At 29.4% G+C, this 10,183-nt stretch overlaps 1 protein-coding gene across 1 annotated transcript; it reads right to left on the bottom strand.

Moving 5' to 3' along the window:
* Nucleotides 1–244: 244 nt before the first annotated feature.
* LOC140452587 (uncharacterized) lies at nt 245–3,292 on the bottom strand. The gene is made up of 2 exons (XM_072546904.1): nt 2,762–3,292; nt 245–2,636 (listed from the first exon to the last, which is right to left on the bottom strand). The coding sequence occupies exon 2, from the start codon at nt 2,584–2,586 to the stop codon at nt 643–645; it is 1,944 nt and encodes a 647-aa protein (XP_072403005.1). The 5' UTR covers nt 2,587–2,636; nt 2,762–3,292; the 3' UTR covers nt 245–642.
* Between the last annotated feature and the right edge of the window lie 6,891 nt (nt 3,293–10,183).

The following is a 10,183-nucleotide window of genomic DNA, read 5'->3' on the forward strand; positions in this document are numbered from 1 at the left end:
ATTTTGAAAATAAAATATTTTTTTTGAGAAGTTCAAGTGCTTGTGACATATTTATATATATATATATATATATATATATATATATATATATATATATATATATATATATATATATATATATTATATATATATATATATATATATATATATATATATATATATTTCCCCAGATTTCCCCAATATTTAAGAGTTTACTATTTAACTAATCTGCAAAGATTAAATTTCTTTTCTCTCTCTATATATATATATTCGATGGTGTAGCACACAAATGTTGTAAGTGCTAAAGTTACTGTTTTGAGAAAAATCGGTTTGAAGTTTAAACCTTTCTATTAAATCACGAATTCCTAAGAAAATTACAAATTATCTTCAATAACGTCAAAAGACAATCAAATATAAGTTTAATTAATAACATTTAAAAAAAAATGACTTGTAATATTTTTATTAAATACTTTGTTACTTACCACCTTTGTGCATAACCATTACTTGGGAAACTGGTTCAAATTATGTTACGGTGAACAGATGATAAAACACAGGTTTTGATTCAAATAACAACAAACAATTAATCTTAACATTTTTCTTTAAATGAAATAACAAAATGTGTTAAAAAAAGAATTAAAACAAAATTTGCATATTAAAAAAAAACTATTCGTTGTCGTCCGGTAATAATGTTTCATTAGTAACAGGAATGTCATTAATAAAATGAGCGTAATCTTGTGGAATAATACCACAATTTAAAAGAGATAAGAGATCCTTCTTCTTTTTTTGGGATACCGGCAATCTGTGAAAATATTTTTGGGTTAGTGCTAATGACTCCCAAGTTTGTGACCTTCCTCTTAGTTTCCTTGTATCAGAAACATCTATGGTTAAAAAAGTATCATCATACAAATTGTATTTATATTTAATTAAAAAAGGATCTTTTTTCTCAAAACGAATCCATTTAATTTTTAGCCACTGAACCTTTTCTTTATCTGTATTTAAAGTATTGTTAGGAGTCATAAGGTCAGCAAGTTTCTGTAGATCATAAAAATCGTTGAAATTTAAATTATGTACACAGTATGGTTTAGGTTTTACTCTTGCAGCTGAAATTAGCACAGACCACTCTCTTGTAGAATAAATTTTTTTATGCTTTCTTGCTCTTTCGATTGTGGCGTGCATCGAATCAGCTTCCAAATAGGAGTGCCCTGTCTCCATAAATTTTAAATCGAAAACTTCCAAATGTTTAATTGTATTTACTGCATAGAGCAATGCGGCTGACACATACTTATTCCTGTTCTGGCCTCCACATGTATCACTGAATGTAGAAACATGCGTCACAGTTTCCGATAAGCTATACAAGTATTTAAGGAGACACGTTCCTATTTCTGTACTGCCTTTTTTCCCATGTGTTTCGTCCCATACATAACAATGACCTGTTGCATCTGACGCATCAAAAATTGTAAAATTATATACATTTAGCTTTAACTTATAAAATATTTGATTGTCTCCCGCAAATGGCACTGACAAAATTGCTTGTAAGTCAAATGTTGCGGCTCTAAAAGTTTGTCCTTTTTCCCTAGCGGCTCTTTCCTTATCTTCAGATTTCATCTGCATTGCATCCTTTTCTCTCTTTTTGTGACTGTCAAATTCCTCTTTTAATGGCTCCTTGTCTTTAGCAGTATTATAAGCATTACACTTAAAACACTGGTCCTTTTTCGGAATGAAAAAATCCAATGCTGGGTCATATTTGTGGAATATCTTCTGATAAACAAATTTAGAAACCTTGGTCACGTTTCGATTTTCACAGAAGCCAATGTATAATCTGTACATTTGGGATAAATTTAAATCTGAAGACAAATACTGTTTCGTTGAATCTCGCCGGCAATAGTGTGATTCCACACGTGGAAAACTATCAATGTGTTCCTTGACAAGCAATACATCTTGTTCCTTTGTAACATTATGAGGTCTTTTACCTTTTCTTTTATCAAATCCAGTGTAGGTATGAGTATTACCCACATTTTTCATACATGTTTCAATTACCCGATGGGAAATATTAAATGTTTTACAAAAAAAATTTAAACACACTCGAATTCTCAAGCCTTCGAAGTTTTTTAAATAAAAAATCCTTGAAGTTTTACGTCTTGACTGTTCTACTTGTTGTTTTCTTCTTTTTATTGGAACATCGGTCACTAATGAACTCAGGTGTAATTTTTGCTTATCATAGTCGCCCATTTCCCAGTATTCGCGACAAATAATTATTCTTAGTTCTTCAGTAATATTTTTTTCACATTTATACCTACATTTGGTGCAGTTAACGGGCAAAGGCTTCTTTTCTTCAACTGTTTTTCCACTCCTGTTTATATATTTCTTTCCACTAAGCCTATTTCTTTTCACAATGGACCTTTTCCATAAAAACTTATTACCTTGTTTTCTCTTCTTTGTTTTATTGTTTTGTTGTGCGAGCTCTTCCCGGTGTTGTTCAAGGGGCTCTTCCATTATCTGGTCCTCATCTGAGCTTAATTCTGAATCTGAAGGTACGAATGACTCACTAGAATTTTCAAAAGGGTCTCTTTCACTTTCACTGTCATTGTTTGATGCATCCGAAAACATTTTTGCAGTCCCGGATGTGCTAGGAAGCTCACTTTGTAATCTGCTCACATCTACAAACAAAAATTACAAATGTATAAAATAGGGACTATTAGTTACCTAAATTAACCAATTTTTTAATTTATTTCATAATATTTATGAGGTTTTCTCTACAATTACTTGATATAATATTACTTACTTGATATACTTTCCGTGGATAGAATAACCTCAGACGTACTTGTGGAACTTTCCTTTTGATGATCAATTATACTAGAATCTTAGAAAACAAAACTTTTACTTTTAAAATTAAACATGTCTTATAAATAACATACCAGTTTTCCTTTGCATTAATGCCAATTCTACTATTTTTGCCACCCTGGAAGTCATTTTATTACAGAAAATCAGGAGCAAGCACAAAATACTTTTGTAACTCAAGTAAACAATATTGTATAACCTCAAAATTAACACGTGTAAAGTGGTAGGTACACCATTTGTTGGATAAACCGTCAAAGAAATACATGCACAAATGTGGTAGGTGATTTTACAACAAGTGCGCATACAGATTTTAAGTGTAAAGTACTTATACTGAATGGCAGATGGCGCTAGAGGTATTAAATTTATGGATTTAATCTACCACCTTTGTGCATAATAATTCTATAGCTTTAAATATACTTACGTGATACTTAACTCATTTTTCCTACAGATTGCACTTACAACATTTGTGCGCTACACCATCGAATATATATATATATATATATATATATATATATATATATTTATATGTATATACATATATGTATATATATATATATATATATATATATATATATATATATATATATATATATTATATTATAATAATAAAGTTTATCTATAACAAAAAAAATTGTGTTACAATATAAATTGATATATTTTATACAATACAGGGTGGTCCTTAAGTAATTGTACAAAAAGAAACAGTAGATTCTACACTTAAAAATATTACGATTAAACCAATTTGCTTTAATAAAATATTGATATTAAGAAAGATACAGGGTGTCAAAGAGAAAATTTTCAATTTTATTTTTCGTTATAAATTTCATGTTTGTGAAGATTGGCTTATAAAAATTTACAACTAGGTGCTCTTGAGTATGAAAAATTATGATTTGATGTACATTTTAATGTAGCTGATAAAAGGCGCCACGTATGCCACATATGTGGCATAAATTTGCGCTTAACTTATTTGCCCTTCAAGTTACCGCTATTTTTGTTTTAAATTATTAAAGGTATATTATTTTAATATAAAAAAGGTATATTTGTTAATAATTTTTAAACTCAATAATTTTGGAGATAATCGCAATTTATAAATTAACTGCATAATAATTCTTAGTTGTAATATTTGGGCGATAAAGCACTGAATACCTGCGGATAAGCATAATTTATAGATTATTCTTATAAAAAAAATTAAAAAATAGGAATGTAACATCACAAAATGATTTGTTTTGGCTGCTTAATAGTAGAATGCCGAGGCGAGCTTCACGGACGAAGCGCCACGAGACGGCGTCACGAAACGATATGTTTTAACGTTAATTGTTAATAAATTCGTTTTAAATTATAATTAAATTTTATTTTTAAAAATCTTATTTATTTTATATAATAATTTAATTTACTATCAAAGTAATGATTAAATATCAAATTTATATTTTATTGATAATTTAGTATTTAGTCTGACGTTGACGGGTCTGTCAGATATAAACAACGTATACTTTGTTGATACAGAAGCAGATTGCGCTACTAGCAAATATAATAATTTATTGAATTATTTTAATATAATATATTTTGTTTTAAATATAAATAATAAATAAATAATTACTTCATTAAATTTAAAAAATAATATTTAAATTTCAAAAATATAGAAAAAGTAGTATGAAGTTTCCAGTCTACACTACCAGCTACTGTACGTACCACCTTGTATTTGAGGCCAGATTTGATGTCATCATTAGACAAACCCAATACATTACGGAACATTTTAACATAGGCTGATGACACAAATGCTTTTGATAGCTAAAAATAAGTCTTGTTTTGATCAATCAATGATTTTTGTTATATATAGTTTATTTTGGTTTATTAAAGAAAGGCAAAAAAAGTCAAGACAGAATATTTTTTTTAATATGGATTTATTGTCATTATTGCTATTAGCACTTAATTCAATTAAGTTACAATAATTAATGTTTTAAGAAAATTGAAGGTATTTATTATTAAGAATATATATTTAAATTAAAAGTGGAACCAAAAGTTAAAACCTTGAAGAGGATGTAGCAAAAGTTATTTAAAATAATTGAGTGAGAACCAAAAATAAAAGTAAGTTCTTCCTGCCGGTTTCCGTAGGTTTCCCTTGAAGATGATCCGGTGGAGAACTAGACTCAGGTGGTAAAAGGTACACCAAACCTGGATTCCCTGGATCAGGTACTCTTAGACAAATAAGTCAACTTAAAATCCTTCTTAATTTCCAATAAAATGAACTTGAAACTTCTTCCCCTTGTCCTTATTAAGTACAACCCAAAAACTAAAAAAAAAGATTTCTTACCCTGACTTGCAACTGGATTCTGGGAGTAGGCTAAAAACAACAATTGTGTTACTTCATGTTCTTTGTACGTACAAAAGGTAAGGAAAAACACAAGGTTTATTAACCTTGAAAGGCGATACAAGAAATGTCAACAAGTGACCTTAAATGGAAATAAAAACCTTAATGGTTTTCGGTAAATAGTGACCTTCGAATGGTGTGACAATGTTTTTATAATGTATGAGCATGATCGTTATATATTATAGAATAGGAAAAAAAAGAAATATTAGCCGGTTTAAACGGTATGAAATTGAAATAAATAATTGTTTGCTTCCACTCTTAAAAGGAAATAAAAATTTGAGATAGAAATAGAATCTAGTACTTATAATTTATTTAGGTATAAAACATTTTCCTTAATGAAATAAGGTGAAATATGACATGTATAAAATATATGAAATACCTATCAAAGAAGAAATTAAAAATAGATCTGAATTTTACTAACAATGGCGGACGATATGAAGGATTTTTCCTTATAATTTATTTGTAATTTTATCTTACCGGCTAGGGTGATCCAACTGAAAATATCCTCGTACAAACACAACAAAATAACTCAAATGATTTCTTCTAAGACAAACAGCTCTTGACAATAAAATAAACTTAAACTCAATTCGGGAAAAAAATGGCACTCCCAGTCGCTACTACTCTGATCGAAACGATGTTTCTTCGATCACATCCAGTTGACAAGTAACCGTTAAGGTTCTTCAAGTCGTCGAGTGGATGTACTTTCAGAATCTAACCACTGGTGGCGCGGTTTAATGCCAACCTTAGAAAATAAGATTTACTGGGAGTTATTTAAATATTTAGTTTAAGAATATTTCAATATGAATTTAATTTAGAATTAAATTAAAAGATTCTAGTCACAAAAAAAAGGTAAACGATTATTTAAGTAACGGACTCGTTACACGATGCTATTTAATATGAGACGATCTTTTATGGAATGTATTGAAAACTTTATTAAAGAAAATGGTGGACATATCGAACACTTACTTTGACAAACAGTTTAATGTTATTTAGGTTAAATATTTCTTAATATGATTTGTAAATCAATTTTTTTGATTGTAACCTTAATGTAATATAAAACGTATAATATTTGATGCAAAATCCTATTATCCTATTATTTTGTCAAATCCTATTATTAATTATTTTACTGATGTATTTATTTTCTCTAATATTTCGCTAATTATTAATTTTAGTAGAAGGTATTTTATACCAAAATTCAGAAGTGTTGATTTTTTCCGTAGATGTTCAATTCGATTCATGTCATTTCAGAGATCTTGTAATATAATGTTGTATTTATAATTTAGATGGTTTTTTTACATATACAATATCACCATTATTTTTGTTAAAGTTACCTCTACTATATATGAGTTCGTATTCCTGTATTTAAAATATATTGCAATTAAGGAGCTGTAAAGTTTCCGTTAAAATAATAATTTTAAAATCAGATGTAAATTGATTTAAAAAAAGAATATTTTTACTAATATAATTGAATTCTACTATTGTGTTGGTGGAACGTAACCTAGAAAAGTGCCTTGACTTTTGGAGCTGGTTCTCAGTAGACTTATTTTTCACTTCTTTTTCTATATTTTTCTTTGTGTTGTTACTCTTAATTGAATTTGTTCTATTGGTTTTTCGTCAAATACTTGTATTTCTGCTTCAGTCGTCTTTTTGATACTTGGTGTATTTGGTAGTAGTAGAGTAGTAGTAGTAGTAGGTAGTAGTAGAGTATCTTCTGTATCTTGCTGTCTTCTAAAGAGTAAAAATTTTTGTCTATAAAAAGTTTATTGCCTTTAATGTAGCTTCTAGTACTAGAATTCTGTCGGGCAAGTTAAGATGGTATTTTAATATTTTTTGCTTTTTTTTTGTTTTTGGGTATAGTCGTGAGTTATGTTTATGGTCTTTCCTTTCAATCGATGGCAATTTTTAAGAACTTCTCTTTTCCTTATATTTGACACTAATTCTACTTTAATCGCGTTATTTTGGGAATTTTTAAACCAGATAAAGTTGTTAATATCAGACAATTAAGTTTCGTATCAATATTTAGCAATTCCTTCAGCCGTTCACAAATGAATTTAGCAGTAATGTATGTTTGACTCAATTCTAATCCATAGATTCAAATTGAGTTTTCCTTGAGTGTTCTTTCTATTTTTTCTAATTTACTTTTTAACTCTAAATTTTCTTTCTCTAAATTTTTTGCTTTTTTATTTAAACCTTCAATACTCATAATAATTCGCTGTTCATTTGCCTCTATATTTTTTTCAGACCATCAATTTTTTCTTTAAAATATTTCATTAGGTGTTCTACATCTTCTGTCATTTTCGCTTCTTCAGTTAACTAGACAATAATGTTTTTTTTTTAATAATTTGTTTAGATAATTAATTATCAAATAACAAATATAACGATTGCTAATAAATATGATTTTATTTATAACTATTTATATTTTGGTTTTTAAGCATAAACACTCTACCAATAGAGATCTATGAAATGAGTAATACCGAGATGCAAACCTAATTATATTCCAGTCTAAGTAGGACTGTTAAGACTTGATACTGTTATGTTAGCTTTTTTCTTTTCTGATCAAGATTGGATTGGATCTGGATCATTCACAGTGCATCGCTTCCGTCTCGTCAGTGCTTCGTATACACGCACTCCCATAAAAAGATCCTCCTCCATCGATGCGCTCTAGAGGAAATGGAAGGCCTACGACGATATAAAACAGCCACAAGAGAGAGTCGAGTTCTGCTAGAGTGCTGATCTTGTGGAAACTCCATCGGGTCTCTGGGTATGTTGATCTGTCCGTTCTATCTCTATTTCTTTGACCCGTCATTTCCCGTCTTCACCGCATGTGTATTAACACACTGTACTTACTGTTTAGATTTTAGGATATTAATTTTATTTTTTACTGGTATCATTTTCATTCATCATTTTGATGACAGTGGCTCATCGAGTGGTCGATACAGCCGTCTTTAAGATAAACGTTTGAATAATTCTGCACATATTATTATCTCGGATACAATTTAATTTTGTTATTTTGTTCACTTATAATATAGTTTAATTTAAATTATACCTGAGCTTTACTAAGTCTGTTTTCTAAAAGAGCTACCCGTCGCAGTATGTAATTTCTACTCGTTTGTAATAGCTAAACATCGCCAATTTTAAATATTAGTTTCTCTTGGACAAGATTTCTTCAAATAAATTCAATTAGATTTAACTCATGGTAAGATGAAATTCTCAAAACCGTGAAATCTAGCCAAGTATAGTTTCCGTGAAGATATAAGAAATTTTGCATGACGCTTGTGGGATCACCCTACCGATTTAGTATTATAATAACAAACAACAGACCCTCCAGGAGCGGATTCGCTCAAATTAACAAAAAAGTACACATAATAAATATAAAATATAATATCATATCATATATTTAATACGTATATATCTTTGTAGTTATAGGTATGTTATTATGTACAATGAAATAAGAGAAATGAACAAATTAAAGAAATTAAGAAAAAAAATGTTAATAACAGTAAAAGATTAGAAGAGTGGTATCATAAAAAAATAAAATTTGAAGTTTAGATGGAAAAAAATAATTACAAATTATAACTCTATGTCACTATCGCTATCATCTTCAGTAGAATCGTCATCATCTAATGTTATAATTTATAATTATTGCTTTAATATGTGAGGTTAATGTTCTGTAGTGATCTTCTGTTTTTATAACATGTGAAACACAATTTTGCCACAGTGTTGGGGAAATCTTTTTTATTTCTTCCACAACACGTGATACCGATTGGCTACTAAATTTAGGACAGCAGTTGTTTCGCCGTAAACTTCTCTTAAGTCAGCTCCATATTAATTCAATAGGGTTGAAAACACAGTAATAGGGAGGTAATCGCAATATAATATTACCATCACGTTTGGCTAATTCGTCTATAACAAACAGTTTCTCAATTTTTTTTTGTGTGAAGAACTTACAACATTTCTTTTTGTATATGTTTCTTCAAAGTACAAATCAGTTTCATACAAAACATCCGATATTTGTTTTTCGTCGAGCCTACACTGGGAATTTTTCTAATTTGTTTGCTGTGATACGTCGCGTTATCCATTACAATGACACTTTTTGGAGGCAAATTTGGCAACACTTTCTTCTCAAACCATTCCTTAAACAAGTTAGTCGTCATATTTTCATGCTAATCCACCTTTGAATCTTTAATGCTTTTTGCCGATAGTAAAAAACTTTCTCCTCCAAGCCAGCCATTTGTAGATCAAATGTTCAGAATAATTTTTCGCTGACCTCAATTAATTGGATAATTGGGTGGACACTTAATAGAGTCGTCTGTCTAACCTTTTTGAGCAGTATCGTGGGTATCGAACCATGTTTAATCCAGATAAAATATCGGTCTTCCTTTATCTTTAAATTTAGATATAGCATCCAAGTATTCGTTTCTCCAGTTAATAAGTCGAGGAGAATCCAATATTGATAATCGCTTATTAATTTTCTTGTATCGAAAACCAATGTGATTCAAAAACCTTGATAAAGTTGAAGGCGAAGAGGTAATAGAATAGTCTTTAACAAGTTGATCGTAGATCATACTAAGCGTTGGAACTAGGTTCTTTGAATATAAATTATAAACTGCTCTTCTAATCACCTCAGCGTCTTTTTCATTTACTGCTTTATATGTAGAAAAGTCGCACCGCTTTTAACGAGATTGAATTCTATCTGTAACAATTTTCCACACTGTTGTATATGTGAATTAAGATGTTGTCTTAATGAAAAATTTACCGTCGTCTAAATTTGGATTATCTTGGCATCATCAAATAAATGTAAACGTATTTTACCATGGACGTATAAATAAAGATGGACTGGGCATGCACTGCATTCTGTGTACCTAAATTTGAAGTCGAAAAGTTTATAGGCGCGGGGAAAGAGACGAGGTGATAGACTGTAACATTTCCCGTTTAGTCAGCGGCGTACCTTTCAATAATTGAAAGGTATTTGAAACACTTTTTTTATTTGAATAAGTA

The sequence above is a fragment of the Diabrotica undecimpunctata genome, chromosome 11, assembly GCF_040954645.1.
Source record: "Diabrotica undecimpunctata isolate CICGRU chromosome 11, icDiaUnde3, whole genome shotgun sequence".
NCBI lineage: Eukaryota > Metazoa > Arthropoda > Insecta > Coleoptera > Chrysomelidae > Diabrotica > Diabrotica undecimpunctata.